At 35.9% G+C, this 18,642-nt stretch overlaps 3 protein-coding genes across 5 annotated transcripts; all 3 read right to left on the bottom strand.

Moving 5' to 3' along the window:
• Nucleotides 1-4: 4 nt before the first annotated feature.
• LOC129900144 (kinesin-like protein KIN-14E) lies at nt 5-5,558 on the bottom strand. Its single transcript, XM_055975089.1, has 15 exons — nt 5,538-5,558; nt 5,301-5,432; nt 4,976-5,214; nt 4,541-4,868; nt 3,243-3,342; nt 2,985-3,166; nt 2,760-2,875; nt 2,480-2,582; nt 1,779-1,931; nt 1,548-1,694; nt 1,239-1,439; nt 751-915; nt 572-676; nt 332-472; nt 5-242 (listed from the first exon to the last, which is right to left on the bottom strand). The coding sequence occupies exons 1-15, from the start codon at nt 5,556-5,558 to the stop codon at nt 30-32; spliced, it is 2,346 nt and encodes a 781-aa protein (XP_055831064.1). The 3' UTR covers nt 5-29.
• A 5,544-nt stretch (nt 5,559-11,102) lies between these two features.
• Nucleotides 11,103-12,163, bottom strand: LOC129899020 (uncharacterized). Its single transcript, XM_055973766.1, has one exon. It carries the CDS (start codon nt 12,161-12,163, stop codon nt 11,594-11,596), a length of 570 nt encoding a protein of 189 aa, XP_055829741.1. The 3' UTR covers nt 11,103-11,593.
• On the bottom strand, nt 11,181-18,154 carry LOC129899019 (N-acylphosphatidylethanolamine synthase-like). 3 transcript variants are annotated; one of them, XR_008769461.1, is made up of 6 exons: nt 16,997-18,154; nt 15,129-16,840; nt 14,533-14,660; nt 13,328-13,413; nt 12,790-13,005; nt 11,181-12,166 (listed from the first exon to the last, which is right to left on the bottom strand). XR_008769461.1 is itself a non-coding variant. In XM_055973765.1 (5 exons), exons 2-5 carry the CDS (start codon nt 15,338-15,340, stop codon nt 12,844-12,846), a joined length of 588 nt encoding a protein of 195 aa, XP_055829740.1. In that variant the 5' UTR covers nt 15,341-16,903; nt 16,997-18,154; the 3' UTR covers nt 11,181-12,843. The 3 variants fall into 3 exon arrangements, 2 of the variants coding, with proteins under 2 accessions (XP_055829740.1, XP_055829739.1); XM_055973765.1 differs by having other exon boundaries at nt 11,181-13,005; nt 15,129-16,903; XM_055973764.1 differs by having other exon boundaries at nt 11,181-13,005.
• Nucleotides 18,155-18,642: the final 488 nt, after the last annotated feature.

Here is an 18,642-nt window from a genome sequence, read left to right as displayed (position 1 = left end):
ATATAACCGATAGCAACTAGTTGTAAATATCAGTACAAGATGTTCACCTCTTTCATTTCTCTCAGCTCCTCAAGCTCCTTCAAATTATTCTGTAACATTTCTAGCTCCTTGTCTTTAGCTTCAACACCTGACTGTGCACCAATCAAGTCATGTTTGGCCTCTTCTAGTTTCCTTTGAAGTTCAGAGACTTGGAGCCTCAGCCCCTTACATTCTCTTTCAAATTCTTTCTGGAGATTTTCCATCTGTACTTCAAAAAATCAGTGCAGTCAAATAAAAATATCAATACAAATACAGAATGCATGCTAAACACAAAGACATTAAGGCAGCATACCTCATTTGATTTCTTCTTCTCTAGTCCTATAACTTTTTCCTCAAGTGATGCTTTTTCACTCAAAAGCCTCCTCTTTGTTTCTTCTGCAGTACGCAAATCCATAGTACGAGCTTTCAACTCTTCTTGGATCTTCTGTAAGACGTGCAAGTGAAAGCCACATAAGTTTGTTTTTTGTAGGTTTATTAAGCTAACCAACTAATTTCGACAAAAATTTAAGGCCAAACACAAATTTGTAGCTACCTGGTTATTTGCTTCAACCAACTCTTTCGTAATATTTTTCTCCAAACCTTGAGAACTTAACTTTGAAAGCCGCATTTCCAAGTTTCGCTTCTCCGTTAGGGCAGCCTGTAAGGAATGGACTAATAAAATGAGATGATTGTTGCCTCAATTAATCAAATTCAAGGACATTTAACAAACACCTGAAGCTCTGCATCTTTATCATCGCATAAAGATCTGAATTTATCACAATCATAAGCAGCCGCTGCTAAATTTTGCTTCTCGGAACTCAAGTTATCTTTTAAGTTGTCCAATTCTTCTTGCATCTCTGATTCTTGTTTTTGCCTTTCATGTAAATCTTCCAGCAACTGCTTATCATTACAAAGACCATGAGCTCAAAGCAAATGTGTGCCTAAAATTACATCTCATTGTATTTGACTATTGTAATTGAAGAGATGGATGAATGCATAATGGGTAGAGCAAATGGGTGACGTGTACATTTCACCATAGAGACATCTGATAGAAGGAGATGAGAAATCTATTCTACTATGGCGAGTCAACTTATGTTAACATAAAAGAACAGACCCTGTTTTCATATTACCAGCAGCATATACCTTATACATTATGTATTTCAATTCTAACTTCGCAAAAAGCAAAAAAAGTTTCTTCTACAACAACAAATACCACTCACATCATTCACTTTCTTCTGAGATTCTTCAAGGGCTCTAGACAAATCCTGAATGCGTCTTTCATTAATATCAGTGTTTGCAGTTTTGAGATTATTTGGAACATCTCCGTTAACAGAACCGTTAGCAGAAGAGCGGGCTTTAGAGTAGCGGCGTAACATCACATCATCAATATGTGTTTGCAGAGCAACACAAATTTCTTCTCCCTACATAGAATGGAGATGTCAAGCTATGCAAAATGGTGAGTCAGATTCAATGACAATCTAAGAACACATAACATAAGCATGTTCCTTGGTAATAGAAACACTTGGAACCTGTTTCGTTTCAAACTGAAATATGTGCAAGACACCAGCAACTCTCATCTTAAAGAACACAGCAGTGTTGCTGCTACCAAATTGCATTATGTCCCTAAGCTCAGCTGAATGCAAATATTCCTTTGGAACTGGACGGAAAAAATGAACCTGTGGAGAAAAAGAAATCATGCCTAAAGTAAATACACATTGCACTTCTAAAATAGTTAAGCAACGCCATACATTATATCATACCCCACGCTTATTAATGCCCAAAATGATTTTCCCAGGCAAAAGTCCAATAGGATCATCAATCTTTCGAACAGCCAAGAAAACTGAATTCCCATAAGGAAGCGTCCTCAGGATCTGCAAAAATTGTTGTTTGGCATCATCTTTTGTCAGATTTTCCTAAAGAAATTAAAAGAATGAACCTTATGTTGGTAGCATTTCACAAACACAGGCAATTCATGGCTAAACTATAATCCAAGTAATTTAAACATAAATCATGGGATAGCTGGTTAGCAGATTTTCAAATAAATGAAGGGAAAACTAGCCAGAATGAAAAGAAAAAAGAAACAGATAGAACAAAGTGAACGGTTGAAAAGGAACTCAGGGACAACAGTCGAGAACTGCTGGTAGTTCTCTTTTCCTGCTCACAAAAATGGCTTCGAGAAATGCAGGAAACATAAATAATCTAATATTGATTGGAGAACACTTGTGTGGTGATGACACGAGCTTAAATGGAATAGCAAGGATCCATCAAGCTGACCACGATTGTTGGGGACTGAGGCGTAGTTGTTGTTGTTGTATTGATTAGAGAACACCTTTTAGTATGAATGAAAACACATATAGTTAAGCATAAAAAACATCATTAAGGAAAAAGTCGATAAAAGAGCTTCTATTCAATTTCTTATAACATTATTCATTGACCAAGAAGACCCAGATAAAGCTCTTACCATCACTTTGTAACGAGAAAGGATATCCAATTCCCATTCCCTCTTTGCCCGTGTCATTGCAATTTGTCTGGGTAGAAATCGCTCCAGCAGTGATGTCCAGTCAACTAGAATAAAAAAAACAATTTAGAATATAGAAAAGGCATAAACACTATAACATGTTCAAGCTTTGAAAGGAAAAGTACTAGTAAGAAGGAATAAGAAACTGGATACAAGTCAAATTTGGGAGAAAAGCATGAGGCATAATCTAAAAGGAACAAAAGTTAAAAAAGGAACTACTGACGTGCAAGATTCAGGGCCATCCACATATCCAATGTCAACCAGAATCTGCAAAGCAGACATCTGTGCAGCATCTTCCTTGCCAACAGGATAATTGCCCATTATGTAATCATGTTGCAACTGTGAACACAACAAATATTATCACGAAGTAGAATCAACTTAAATTTGAAGGTATACCAATGACTTAAACATTTAGCATAGCTCAATTAACTAAAGCAAACTAACGTACTTGAACATACGATAGTTGCACGAACATTGGCTCTGTAACAGCTTCATCTAACTCTCGAAACATCTTTTTCTTGAAAATCAACTTACAATGCAAAATCTCCCCTTTACTTCTATCTTTCGATGCCTTAAAGTCCGCCAGAAGATCTCCAATATACTTATTTTCATCCAAACCAATATACTCCTCTGCAGAAAATATACATGTTTAAAATGCAGAATATTCGACCTTAAAAGAATTTATAATGTGGAAAGGAAATAGTACCATTCCCAAGGTCTGGAGATTTAGAACCAGTAACAACCTTACGGCACTCGAACAAACTGAAGCTAGCATGAGCAGACAATTTGATTATCCCTGCAACCTCCTGAAAGAGAAGGTATGTCAAACAAAAATTATAAAGGGAATACGTCATATCATCATATCCAATGTTAAAAATATTTGTTTCCCCAAGAAACTAAGAATGCTTAAAGAGGACTTTCTTAAATAAAGACTGTCAAATTAAAAAGGTGACAATAAACCATGTCAAATGATCTCAAAGACCTTTCTGAAATTCGAGTTACAGAGACTAAGCTGTCTGTGACTATACGTCTATACACAAGTCACAACTATAAAATTCTGGAGTCTTAAGAAAAATGAGTCTAAGAAAGAGAAGAGAAAAAGAAGTAACAGACAAATGCAAAAAAATTAAGGTTCCAGAATAAGAGGCTGTCCATTTGACTGATCAGAAGTCAATTACTACCTAAACACTAAGCCAAGTAAATAAAAGATTCAGAACAGCCATGAGATGTATGTTGGAAGGAAGCAAATATTGATAAAGAAACATATACGGAATAGAACAAAGAAGAAAGGAAGAGATAAAAGAGTAAAACTGCCAATGCAAATTTTAGTGTTAAAGAACATGTCCCACATGGGTTGTGTAAGTGGAAAAATGGTTTATAATGGCCTAGGCTACTCCAATATTGCCTTAAGGTGTTGGGTTGTGTAAGTCAAGACTGTTAAAGCTATAGGAAATGAAGGCTCGCTATACCATCTTAAACTATATATCATCTATCAATTAGGTTTATTCAAGGATAACTATTTTTATGAAAATTATTTTACTAGGATGTTTCATTCAAGAATACATTTGGAGATGCAGCATTATCTTACTCCCTCCTGCACATATTGTCGCCTCCCTCTTATAGCATAGTATCTTCAGAGCAGTGTTTGCTTTCATGAACGAAGGAAAGATATATCACATATAAATTAACCAAGAAGTTACATCTATCCTACTTTTTACCAGGCAACTTTTCTCATTAAACATTACACCTGAATACCAAGGAGTAACTAGTGAACCCCACATAGTCCACATGTAAATAGAGATTTCCCAACTCTCATGTAAAGTTCATACTGAGTCAGAAATGGCCGTTAGCTCTTGGATGAAAGATTGGAGAATAAAAACAAGGATCTGCTAAATCTTGTTTTGCCCTACCAAATTATAAATTCCATTTGTATTTCTTGTTGCATAACTCAAACATTAGCATCAAATTTATCAAAAGAGTAAACTATATGGAAATCAGCAATACCTCAATAGCATCAGCAACAGTGGTGGCCATGTCATATGTAATTTCCTCAAAGGTTTCATCCAAGAAAAACACTATTGTAGTAAGCTTTTTACCAGTTAACTGAGCTTCAATCTCCTCACGACCAGGTATCGTGTGCCTAGGCCCAGCCTTAATAGAACATTTCAGTGCATTTAGAGTATTTATAGCAAAAACTTGAACCTCGGAATCAGTATTAGTTCCATGTGCTACAGTATGAATATATTCTGACAAGTACCCACCAATTTCCTTGCTCGGAGGCATGCAAGATGCGCACAAGTACATTAGCTCCCATGCTTTAATCAAAGAATGCCTGTATGTACGAAACAAGCATGTGAGGAACATCAAGTTAAAAAGCAAAAGAATCAGCAGAAAGAAGAGAATATCTTTCTCAATCAATAAACTTGATGGTCAAAGTACCGCTCCGGATTATTCCTTGTTTGTTTTGAAATTTGTGCAAACATTTCATCCCGAAGCTCAGACCGCTTCACGGCCTGCTTAAATAGCTTGCCAACAAGCTCAATCCGCTCATCCAAGCTGATTGGAGCCACTCTATCATAGGAATCAATACCCATATACTTCAGAATGGACTGAAATAACTTAACTGCCATGCTAATGAGATCACCATTTATTTTCAAAATTGATGTTGGAATGGATTCCTGCCAGGATGCAAGCTGTTTTTAGTGTGCAAGTGTCAAGAGATACATTTTCCAAAAGTGTAACAAGCTAAATAGCTTAATCTCACCCTTTGGAAACACAGCATATCCTCAAATGTAATTTTTTCTCGAACTTGTGGCCCAACAGATTTTTTCAGGAAGAACCCACGTTTGCCGGCAGAGTGGATCTGCTTTTGCATAGCCTTCAAAAAACCCTCAACCTACAACCACAAAGAATCTATGTTACCTTTCTGTAGTAGCAGCAAAGCATAATTGAGGTTGAACATGCCATTCTTAACAAATTCAGAAAATGAAAAAAAAGTCACTCCAATCTTTGTTGTGTGCATACAGACTAAAAAGATTCTCTTTTTCTACAATATATGGTATTGCACCAGCAAGTTCGGGTGACAGTACTGATGAGAGGGTATTTGGAGTGCTGCACATTACATAACGCAAAAACGCAGTTGGTAATGATAACTTGTAAGGTAGGAAATACAGCATTAGATAACACTAACCATTTTCATCAAAGTATGAAATAAGACCAAAGAAGGAAATCTAATGATAAAATTGAACAAACAAACTTACGGAGGAGGGAAATTGGAACCATCACTATCATAATCATCCCCATTTGAGGTTGGAAAGGAATAATGAGAAGGTGTTTCATATCCGTTACTTGAGCCAAAAGAAGACCTGCTTGACCTCATACTAACTGGCGGCATATCAGAAGTCATGTTCCAAATTTATAATCTCTCCTCTATACAACTCTCAGAAAGACCATCCAACTCCTCAATTAAACGGCAATCTTCAATAGCTTCAGCAGTTACCTGACCAATTTATTAACACCATGATTACTAAAAATCAAAGAAGTTCAAAAGCATAAAACGATTCATCAAATTTGAATCAGATACAGAAATAATCACCCCCACATTAAACAAGATGTCAATTTCAACAAATAGTCAACAGAGGTCCCAAACCAAAATCAAACTTGGGAATTTATTACTTGGATCGTATTTGCAAAATCCTAACAGAATCACAAAAATACGATCAACATTGCACCATAAGCTACAAAGCTTACAGAAAACTCAAAAAAATTATATATAGTTTCAATAATATTATTCATCATTACACTATATGCAACCGGATTTAGCGGTAAACTGAAGATGTGAAAGATTCACAATTAATTATTTGCCAATAAAAACTACATATTCTGTCGGTATTGCCGACGTACCATAATAAAATACTGTCACTTGTTTTAGCATTAATAACTACATAAATCTTCATTGACTGACGTATTAAAAAAACGGTACTAACTCCGTCTCATATTAGATAGGCACTTCCAACTTTACACGGTGATTAAGAAATCATTAATACATTGGAAGACTTTATCATTTTGTCCTTTGATTATATCAATGCAATATACATAGAGTATAGAAATATCTAGTATTGGGAATTGCTTACATTCAAAAGGTCATATTAATTGTAGGAGTAAAATAGAAAAAAAATAATTATTATATCTTGATTTAGTAAGTGATCAAGTAATATGGACAAACATTTTTAATAAGATGCTCATCTAATATGGGACGGAGGTAGTACTTAAGAGAAATTTTAATGTTAATGATTACAATTTTTTCTAGTATTTTGTAAGTATATAAATGCAAAATGATGGTTGCATCGATCTATCTTCAACAAATGTGGAACATGTTTAACACTCCTAAACCTATTGATAGTTGAATATCATGTATAAGTTGGTGTTTGTTTGGAAAATACAAAACTAATCTAATTTAGGATATTAAGGAATTAATCTTGTTAAATTAAATTAGATAGGAATGAAATTTAAAATTGTACTAAGGAAAGACGTGTTTAAGTTATTGATCGTTTACTCACGTGAGTTGTGGTAGGATGATTGCCTTTCAAATTCCTTCGCTCTTAATCAGGGTCTCGAGTTCGAGCTAGTATGAGAAAAAACATGTTGGGAGTGTTAGTCCCAGTAATGGTTCTTGCAATGTGCAATTTCGAATTATACGAATATCGAACACCAGGTAGGAAACAAACAAATCATATGTGCTCAATTCTCTATTATGAATGAATAAATCATATTCCTTTCGGCTCAATTTATGTGACACATTTCAATTTTTGAAATTAAAATAAGTCTATTTTTTATCGTAATTTTTTCATATATTTTTTAAATATTTAAATTTGACAATCATTGTGACTTATGCTACTTTTTACTTAGTTTCCGAATATATAATTTTTGTTTCAAAAAAAATTATAGATTCCATGACCAAATTGACGATTAAAATTAAACTGTTTGATTCTTGTAAAGCGAAAAATGTCACATAAATTGAGACGGAGGGAGTACCCGTTTTCCATATGAAAATAGAGGGGAAACTAAACTAAGCTGCAAGTGAAAATTGTAAGAAAAACAAAATCTATTGAACCAAATTTGTGAACTTCAAAGTGGTTAAATCTTGAATTTCTAGTCTTTCATCAACTAATCTCTTGTTGCATGTACTAAATACTAACAAACATACGTAATTGAACAAAATGCATTGGATGTCATGACACAAAGAATCTAAGAAATTTTGAGGGTAAAGTACAAAAAAATATATATATATAGGGGCAAAAAAATGGAAATGAAAAAAAGATTCTTTGCCTATCCATTTGGTAATGAACAAATTGGATTGAGACTTTGCAACTTTAGTAAATGGGTAGCATGTACTAGCTAGGACCAATGTCCCCTACCACATAGTGTAATATTCTAGTATCCTATAATATAATTGTCTCTCAATTTCATATATTCATTTGAGTACTCCCTCAACTATCGAGGAAGGGATGCATGATTAAGCTTTGATTTTATATTCTTAGTGTCATCGCACATGTAACGATTTGAGGAGGGAAAAGTATACGTAAATCTTAATGTTATTACCTCGTAGAGATTAAAAAAAAATATTTATGATAGACCTTTAACTCAAATAATATCCCAAGATACAAAAAAAAAACATGAAATAAGAGAAAATGGATGAAAACAACATTGATGAGTTGAAATGGAAGTTGGATTGGAACACATAAAAAGATTAACTGACGTACAAGAGCAATGCTAAGCCTTTTAAGAATTTTTGCGATTTTTTTTAATGAAAAAAGACATGATCTTATTGCTTTAATCTTGGAAATATTTCTCTCTCTTCTTATACGTCTTACTTAATTAACATTCCACTAGTTGTAACAATATGGTAATCCAAAGAATAAATGCCTTATTGTTTTGTTTAAAATATCAAATATTTTAAAACAGATTTAATTAGTTAAAACGACTAATATATGAAACTAGAAGATGTATTTGAGAACTTCACACAAATAATTGTAACAATCGTTCATTTATATATTCACCAAATTAAACATCATTGTATGTTATCTTGTATCGCTTTCAAAATATATTAATCCAATAGGTAAGTAGTATCAACGTAAATAATCATTTTTACTCTCAAGTGGCATAAGATGGACTCGTTGTGTCTCTTCTATTATGGTCGAGTTAATTAGAAGCGTATTTTGAAAATCACTTTTATTTCTTTAATTGAAAATGACTACAAAACAAAGGGATGAATAAGTATTGAAAACAACGTAACCTTTCTAAACTACAAATTAATGAGTTTTGAGGATTTGTGTGGATTCGAAATATAAACTTTATATGTTTCTATAGTCCTCTAAAGTAAATCTACAATAACAATTGGATTTACAATCAAATATTTATAAATATTTAATAGAATTTTTAATATATTATATATGTAGAATTTATAAGTTTCATGTGAATTCGCAACAACTCACTGAAAATATTTTTTTGGAAAACAAGTGAATTTCTAACTTATTTTCTCATGTAAGTAGAAAATATTTTTCAAAAAATATTTTTTAGTATTTGGTTTGTGAATGGAAAAAACATTTTTCTAAAAATATATTTTATTTTTTGCTAGAGAGTAGAAAATACATTATAGGAAAATAATGTTTGACCCAAAAAATAATTTTGATGATTGATCCAGGACCCACCCCGACATCCGATTCAAGACATGACCCCGACGATCGATTTGAAATTCGACCTTGAAATCTAACCAAGGACCTGACCTCGACTTCAAATCCAAGATCCGTCATTAGAACTAGGACCCAACACCGATCCTGACATTCAACCCAGGACCTAACCTCCAACTTCTGACCCTGACTCTAACACCAGCATCCAACCTCGATAACTAATTCAAGACCCGATCCGAACATCTAACTTGGGACCTGAGCCCGATATGAGATTCGACACCCAAATTAGGATCCGACCTCAAAACTCGACCCCAATTCCTAACCCATGACCCGACCCGGCTCCCAACCTAGGATCTAACCCCCGACTCTTGACCCAGGACTTGACCCCGACTCCTAATTCGGGACCTGAATCTACTTGACTTCCGACTCAAGATTCTACTTTCAAATTAAAATTCGATCCAGATTTTTGAATTGGGATCCGACCACACCTAACTCAGAATCTGACTTTCAAATTGGAATTTGAATTTTCTTAAATGTCTTTTTTTTTGTGTATGTTGGGGGGAGGGGGTGTTGGTAAGTGGTAGGCGTGGGATAAAAAATATGAAAATTTTTAAATTTGACTATTGTACAACAATTTGAAGACAATCTAGTTTACATTATGACAGCCTGCTTAGATTAATTATCCTTAATTTCTTTCACTATTTTTTTCATATTATAGTCCATAATCAACAGGTTTGAAGCGCTCTTTCCCCTTTTGTTTATAAGAGAGACAAAGAATAAGTTAATTCACAATTAGATAATATAACTCAAATAATAATAAGCGCTTTCAACCAGTTATAACTCGAGAAACGACTCACAAAACTATCAGTCATTTGCAATCAATTATTACTTGAGCAGATGGTCTTATTCGGAAAAAAGAGGGAACATTGTTGGTATGACTTTTATAATTGAAGATTTGGATCCACCATGTGCCTTTACTGAAAGCGTTTGTTAGGAGTGTTCTTATGATTTTGAGGAGAGGCCATTAGGCCAACACAAAGCTACAAAGTGATTGCCTTTTCTTGTTTTTCACTTTAAGCTGATAGGTGATGTCAAATCATTATGATTGTATCCTAATTTGATCAAATTTTAGGAGTAATGAAGATGAATTATGACTCTGCTAGCATTTCAACAAACAGTAATAGTGCATTAATTTCCCAAGAACGTGGGGGAATTTCAATGTGTAAGCATGTTTTCCCATGAAGTCCACCCTCAAATATTTCCATTTTGCACAAAGAAATGTTATGCAATTCATTCGGTAAGGAATTGCAATGCAGCCCAACCCAAAAAGAGTTTGCAGCCCAAAGAGCATGTGCACTTTTTTTTTTGGCAAACCACACAGGAGAAAGCTAGTTCCAGAAGGCAAACCCCTTGTTTTTGCTAGCAAGAGGTTTCGAACTTGAGAGCTCCAACATCGAAGTCCCAAGCCTAAACAACTGGGCCACCCGGAAGGGTACATGTGCACTTTGTGATGATGGGTATATATATACAAGAGGAAATAGTCCATTGGGTTATATCTTTATTTTCTTAATTGCTTAGATTAATTCTGGAACCTGGCTCCCTTTTCCTTTTCTATTTCATCTTCCCTTGGAAGATTTGGTTACTAGTTTGGAGTAATTGTATGAACTCTTACATTAATGTATGCGATTACAGTTCTCCCGGTGTGTTAGAAAATAGAAGACTCAATTCAAGCTCATCAAATCTTCAGCTGAGTACAGGTATTAACTCAAATAAGAAAATCTACACCAACGCGATGCAAAACCAAGATCAAGACTCAAGTAACACTATTTTTAGCACGAGCTTACCGGGTGCCCATATTTTTAGAATAAAAAAACAAATTCAAGAAACTTGATTTTCCAATGATTGCATTTCTGAGAATGTTGCATCAACAGGAACATCAATTCTATCAAACCTGGAACTCACAACATCAATTACTATAAATTCCAAATTAATAGTACAAAACTAAAGAGGTATTTAGAATTACAAAAACTGTGACTAGACAATTAAAGAAATTTTGGCCAAACAATTAAAGAGGGGTGCTGGAACAATTCTAGCTCCATCAAACCTTCCATGATGAGAAAAAACCAAATTCAAGATTCTTGATTTTGGTAAGAAAGAATTCACACCAAAAAAGAGCAAAAAACCAAAATCAAGATTCTTGATTTTCCAATGATTTCCATTTATGAGCTAGTGCATCAACAACACCATCAAAGCTACCAAAATTGGAACTTACCACATCAATGCCAACACCCAAACTCTCAGCACCAGCAGCTGTAACAGGGCCATGAGCTGCCACCACCATTCTTGGACACCTCCTCCTCACCATTGATCAATCCAAATCAAATTCCTTCAAGCTCTTCAACAAACCCTCCACTTCTCCAGTACTAGTAAACACAATTGCATCAAATCCACACTCCTCTTCACTCTTTCTCACCACATCCACCGCGCATTTCGCCCCAGCCCATCGCGTCTCGTATGCATCTAATCTCACTGGAATCCACCCCCTTTTGGATAAATCCTCAAGGAATTTCGGCACAACAGGTGGTTCATCCAACCCAATCACTAATGGAACTGGGCATAACACTTTTCTCCCTAGGCCTAATCCTAGTGCCTCAACTAGCCCAGATGGGGTTGCAATTGGAGGAACCAAAATTCGAATTCTTTCTGGGTTTTCACACATTTTTTGAATAAAATCTCGATCCAGGAGCTCAGCATCCTTACCCAAAGCTGCAATTCTTGGCCACCGCCCACTGGAAGATGATGAATCCCGAGAGTCAGATAGAGCCATCTTTCGCAGTTCAGGAAGGTTGAATTCCATTGGTTCACCTACAACTATTTTTATCTCCTGGTTCCATAGCGGAACTGGAGGTCTTCTCCCAAAAGCATAGTTCTCAGGCATAACCTAAAAATTGGTCAAAACACAGAATGTATCAGAATCCCAAGAATCAAATTTGAATTATTCAAATAAAAGCTGGTTCAATCTCACAATCAATACTTAATTTGGATACGAAAATACACATCCCTGTTCATAGAAGTACGACAGATGCACATGTGCATATATAAGTATATGTGTATTTTATCTCCTCGAAATGGACTGAGCATAAAGAAGAGTAGGAGATTGTTAGCTAAAAGTAATTGACAGTCACGGCATTTTGGCCATTCTTATTTTCTTTTCTAAGGATGGAGCGGAGGGAAAGGAGAAAGCAACTATGGTATTGGCAAGGCGTGTTACTTTATTAGTGAAGTTGACAAAAGGATCAATGGATTTTGTAACAACAATGAAGCAGTGCCATAAATGCAACAGAGTGGTTTTAAAAAAAACACTTTTAGAACTGCATGACCTCTAATCCTCTACACTACCTTATTCTTACAATAAAATTAGTTCCACGAAGAAGCACGTGAATTAAACAATCAGTGTGAAATATATAACAAGACAGGTACTATATAAATTACAGAATCACAATAATTCAAACATCCTAAGAAGCCCTGCCTAATGTGCATAGTGTACTACTATGCAAAACCAACCAAAACAAAATGGATCCCTTTGTCCATTGCTATTTAGGCATTAGCCTGCATTGCTCATTTCAGTGTATGGACAGCTATTATGTCAAAACCATGATGGATAATTGGCAAGACAATTGGAGTCACGGGGGCACGAGCAATGAGACTGGCAGTTCCCCATTTCAATCGTCTTATAGGAGCATCTTCTTGACAGACCTTCCTTTCTGGAAATGTATGCAGCTGCACATTTGGAAGTTAGTCTTTAGACAAACGTGTCATTTCAATTTAATGGAAACTTAATAGGAACTGTTGATAACATTATACAATATTCTCATGTATTTTGGATGAAACGGAGGCTATGTTAAGCGATACTGGATCATTTCAAATACAATTCTCAATTCCAGAATAACATAATATAAGATGCATATCCATTTTAGTGTAACAAAATAACCCCTAAAGCGTAACAAAAGATCAATTGGACTAAGCGGAAATCTAGAAAATTTGGCACTAACGTCCATAACTAGATGGAAGAATTCAAGGCAAGGGGTAAAAGACGTATTACCCAGGCTCCGTCAGTCAAACGATCAAGAGCTTCATTCATATGTTCTTGATATATTCCGCCCCCTCTTGTTATTGGTATACATTTCCCTGCACATCTTCGCACAGTGAGAAGAAACCCACACCAACAATGACATTTTGTATTTAATTGAGTGATTCATGTAGGTCTGCAAATGAAACCCCAAATCCTCAAATCCCCTACTAATGCCTATCAAATTAAGAGAGTCTTCCATTTCACGCTTTAGCAGGGGAAATAAGAAAATATAAAATTGATTGTTATACATATTAGTGGAGAATAAACCACAACGTCAAAGATCCAGATCTGAATAACTGATCAATAAGGAAGCATGTTGAGCAGAAGCATAGGTGCAGATATGAATAATTGCTCAATATGTAAGCGTGCTGTACAGAGGCATGGATGATCTGTATAACTGCTCAACGTGTAAAGCTTGATATCCATGTGAATGGCACAGAAACCACAGGCGCGCATGCAGATTTGAGTAAGTGCTAATATGGAAATTTCAAGCTAAATCTCAGTCCTATTCCACGAAGATATCATCTTGAGTTTTGAGACACTACTTCAGTTTATATATAACATAGCTAATTACACATTTTTATTACGATTATACAGCTGATTCCAAAGACATTTATTGCATCATTCCTACACCCAGAAGCTCCTTTTCTACTGAACCTCTTTTTAGCAAATGATCTGCAGATATTCTTAAAGTTCTTGATAGAATATCTATGCAAAAACATGCTACGTTCTTCCTAAGGGAACCTAATATTCTGCTACAAAAATGCATGTCCATTGACAAAGCATAACTTGCATTTTTCTTTTCGCTTTTGAACCCTTATATGCTATGGAGTTCGTTTTTTAGGGAATGGTAAGGTTGTATGGATGACGCACATGGATAATGCCAAAAATTACATACAGATCAGTTCCTTTACAATTACTGTAGGAAACTGAGAAAACCTATCATCCTACTAACGGTATTTGACATCTTCTAGGGAAATGCATCTGCTTCGAAAATTCATGTCCACTTTCAAACATCTTTGGTTCCTCTCATTCCAAATCACCCACCAAACACACACAAGAATGGTTTACCATATCTTCTGCTACGATATGAAGTTTGTAAGTAATAAAAGCACCAAAAAGATGGGGCATGAAAATACAAGAACAGAAGTGTACCAGACCAACTGATTACACACCGATCCGGAAAAAGTATGACAATACTGTATTTTTAAAGCATATGTCTTCAGCTGCTAGTACCCATCGAGCCAGCTTTGCATCACAAATTGGAAAACCTTTGAATGCCCACATAACTGGGTCATCCAACCTGTAGTTAGACACAGGTTAGGAAATAAGAGACGGTGACTACAACGATCAAAGTATTCCAGAAAATCACTCTATCCATGATTAAATCAACAATCAACTATGCTTCAATCCCAAAATGGAGTTGATTATATGAATCCTCTATATGCATTCCGCTATATCAGGCCACATTTCATACCAAATATCAGCTGATTATATGAATCCTCTATATGCATTCCGCTATATCAGGCCACATTTCATACCAAATATCAGCAAAGATTGAAAATAAAAAGATAAAGTTTTTGTGATCTCTGCAGCATCTGACACCTAAATGGCTAAAAGCATTAAACTCAATAATGAGTATTTTACCCCACAATCAATAACCCAATAAAAAATTTCTCCACAATTTCTACGGTCTCAATTAAAACATACATCAGAAAAACAAGTTTTTTCTATCACAGAGAGCTTCTAATGAAGAGACAAAGTGACATACGTGGACATATGATTGCTGACGGTGAGGAGAGGAACGCCGGCAGGTCGGGATCGAATTAGGTGGATGAGGGTGTCGCCGTTGTGCACGGTGGTGGTGTTCAGTAGATTTGCCACCGCCTTAGCGAAGGTACCTACCGCCGTGATCACCAATTTCCGCGGTAGACCACCCAGGTGGTTTGCTCTCGCCGCCCATTCCATAGTCCGGCCACCCATTTCCCCAAAAAAAAATCCCGACTGACGTTAAATCCCGGTGGCATAAACTTTCAGTGGGCACCAAGTTATTACTGATTAAGTTCGAGAAATAGACACAATTGATCCCTTATATTTGAGGATTGGTGCAAATTAGTCCATGTGTTGAACAATTTTGATAGATATGTAGTCTCATATGATAAATCTTCACAATTTATTTGTGAAAATAACTTCTTCTTCATTTTATTTTATTTTTAGTTTTTCAATTTGATGTCATATCTGTATTAGATTTTGATTAGTTTCAATTAGTGATGGCAAAGTGAGTTCATATTTCGTTAACTAGTCCAATCCGTCTATATTTTAATGAGTTGAATGAGTGATTTTTAGATGGGTAAAATATGGATTTAAACCCATATTTAACCCGTGATGCCTTGTCCAAGCATAGCCACAAGTGCACTACTCCACAGATATATCTCACTAAGCAAGAGCTACCCAAAGAGGCAAGAGCCTACTTTGAGCTTGACAAACTGGAAATGGCCAACTTCAGAAGAAGAAGGCTTAAGAGAATCAAGAAGCCACCACGACCTTTCAGCCTCATTGGTCCAACTTACTCTTCAAATTACATATTCTATGCATAGCTTTAATCAATTTGAAGGTTCTATAGTTAGGACCATGGTAAAAGGGAACACCTCCCTTGTTTTATGCTTTCTTAGAATAACCAAATTTCTTTTACAGGTTAGGATTAGAATAGAACCTTTCTTCTTTCTCTTTCTCCTTTTTGTCCTTCTACTTGTATGTAGGTGCAGGTACTCTAAGGAGATGATCATGTGGAATGCTCTCCTCCTAAAGATAACTTGCAACAACATACAATTGAACAATTCCAATATGAAGGCACCAAGAAGTTGGCTACAGGGTAGCATGTGCAGGGTGAGTTGCAGCATATGGACCTGTCCAAAGGCCTCCAATCTTTGCAGGGTTGCAGAAAATACTATATTGACAAGGCCCAAGAATTTTCAGTCCAAACGGATATTTGGAGACGTTAGGTGAGCGACATTGAAAAATTCAGCTTTCTTAAGACTAAAGAGAGGGCCTTCAGTAATTTGGACCCTTCAACATGGGAAGCAAGCCTTCAAACTTTGCATGGATAAACAAAAGGATATATATGCAAACCTCATGAAGTTTCAGCTCAAACGGATAATTGGAGACGTTAGTCGAGCGACTTGGAAAAAGATAACAGTCTCCAAAGCTCTTACTGAGGTCCCTTCTTTATTGCTAGTTTGTGCAAGTTCTTTTTTACGTGGATTTGTTTGTTGTATTATTTCAGGTTGCTGTAGTGATATAACAACTTTCTTTAACAACAAATACATAGAGAAAACTTCAAATACAACTTCCACCACCCCTGCAACATCTAAGCTTCAGCAGGCTAAGATGTGCAGGGTGTGTTGCAGCATGAGGGCATGCACCAAGGTATCCAAACTTTGCAGGATTGCAGCATATACTCTTTTGACAAGGCCCAAGAAGTTTCTGCTCAAACAGATGATTGGAGACGTTAGGCGAGCGACCTTGAAACAATCAGCTGTCTTAAGCCTAAAGAGAGAAAATTTTGCTATTTGGAAGCTCCAACTTGGGCAAAAAGCCTTCAAATCTTACAAGTATAAAGAAAAGGCTATAGGTGCATACCTCATGAAGTTTCAACTCAAACGGATAAGTGGAGACGTTAGGCGAGCGACCTTGAAAATCCTAACAGGCTCCAAAATCCATGTTTTTCTGTTAGCCTATACAGGTCCTTCTTCTTCATTGTCTTTGTTTATTTGCTGTGTAGTTGCAGGTAGTTGGAGATATACACCAACATACTTTAACAACAAATACATAGAGGACACCACTGATACAAGACTCACCAAGACTGATACAAAAGGATTGTGCAGAAATGGAGGCTCCTCATGGTTTTGGTACTTGTTTGGTTGCCTGTATTCTATTGATTGTTTTTGTCTAGGTGCAACAACTACTGGGGAGCCACACACAAAGAAGCTGAACTAGATCACAAGGAAGGGCCTTTTTTTATGTGAAGCCTGCTCCAACAAGCTCCTTAACCTCTCCTACTATGAAAGCAACTTGGAGCTGCACACAAGCCTACAGCAGCCTATCCATTTCCCCCCTATGCTACCTTGTGCAATCCCTTTCCTGCTGGTTCTTGTTTGTTTTGTAGCTGCAGATGGCAGGATGGATTCATCAACATGCCTTATCAACACCTACATCAACACCTTCATAGAGGACATCACAGATACAACCACCAAAACAAATACCTTCACTAAGAGGCCTACACAAGGACTGTGCAGAATTGCAATTCCCTCCTGGTTTTTGTGTTTGTTTGGTTGCTTGTTTTTGTTTGAATGTTTTTGTTTAGGTACATCAACAACTGGGGAGCTATCCCATCAGAACAAGTTCAGTAGATTTGCCACCGCCTTAGCGAAGGTACCTACCGCCGTGATCACCAATTTCCGCGGTAGACCACCCAGGTGGTTTGCTCTCGCCGCCCATTCCATAGTCCGGCCACCCATTTCCCCCAAAAAAAATCCCGACTGACGTTAAATCTGGTGGCATAAACTTTCAGTGGGCACCAAGTTATTACTGATTAAGTTCGAGAAATAGACACAATTGATCCCTTATATTTGAGGATTGGAGCAAATTAGTCCATGTGTTGAACAATTTTGATAGATATGTAGTCTCATATGATAAATCTTCACAATTTATTTGTGAAAATAACTTCTTCTTCATTTTATTTTATTTTTAGTTTTTCAATTTGATGTCATATCTGTATTAGATTTTGATTAGTTTCAATTAGTGATTGCAAAGTGAGTTCATATTTCGTTAACTAATCCAATCCGTCTATATTTTAATGAGTTGAATGAGTGATTTTTAGATGGATAAAATATGGATTTAAACCTATATTTAACTCGTATACGATACAAATATGAGTATTTATGGATAAAATATGGGTAAACTATAGACTAGCCAAATGAGTTAAGTTTTCAATTTTTATTGACTCAAAATTTATGATATCACAAAAAATATTGTAATTTCCCTTCCTTTTTATATTAATCATTAATACTAATTATTATCCTCCATAATTTTTTTAAAAATAATTAATTTTTTTTAAGAAATAAATAAATAAAAAATAAAAAAAATGAAGTCTTTGGCCCTCGAAAGTGGGATCTCGGTTCGAAAGTCAGTTCTGGATCGAGAGGGATTGAGTCTCAAATAAAGTATTGAGATCGAGTTTCGGATCCGTCTTTGAGGTCGATCCCGCATCGAAAGTCGGGGGTTGG

The sequence above is a fragment of the Solanum dulcamara genome, chromosome 8, assembly GCF_947179165.1.
Source record: "Solanum dulcamara chromosome 8, daSolDulc1.2, whole genome shotgun sequence".
NCBI classification, from domain to species: domain Eukaryota; kingdom Viridiplantae; phylum Streptophyta; class Magnoliopsida; order Solanales; family Solanaceae; genus Solanum; species Solanum dulcamara.
The sequence above is the reverse complement of the archived record's forward strand: the minus strand, read 5'-3'. Positions and strand labels throughout refer to the sequence as shown.

Bases quoted from the DNA above. Each gene is read 5' to 3' on its own strand.
- LOC129899020 (XM_055973766.1), bottom strand. From the start codon at position 12,163: ATGCCTGAGAACTATGCTTTTGGGAGAAGACCTCCAGTTCCGCTATGG.
- LOC129899019 (XM_055973765.1), bottom strand. From the start codon at position 15,340: ATGGGTGGCCGGACTATGGAATGGGCGGCGAGAGCAAACCACCTGGGT. The intron at 14,661-15,128 runs GTATGTCACTTT...GTCTAACTACAG, and splicing joins GTCAGCAATCATATGTCCAC to GTTGGATGACCCAGTTATGT. The intron at 13,006-13,327 runs GTAATACGTCTT...CCAAATGTGCAG, and splicing joins GTTTGACTGACGGAGCCTGG to CTGCATACATTTCCAGAAAG.
- LOC129900144 (XM_055975089.1), bottom strand. From the start codon at position 5,558: ATGCACACAACAAAGATTGGA. The intron at 3,343-4,540 runs GTATTGCTGATT...CTTCTCTTTCAG, and splicing joins CTGTTGCTGATGCTATTGAG to GAGGTTGCAGGGATAATCAA. The intron at 2,876-2,984 runs GTACGTTAGTTT...TTGTGTTCACAG, and splicing joins TGCAACTATCGTATGTTCAA to TTGCAACATGATTACATAAT.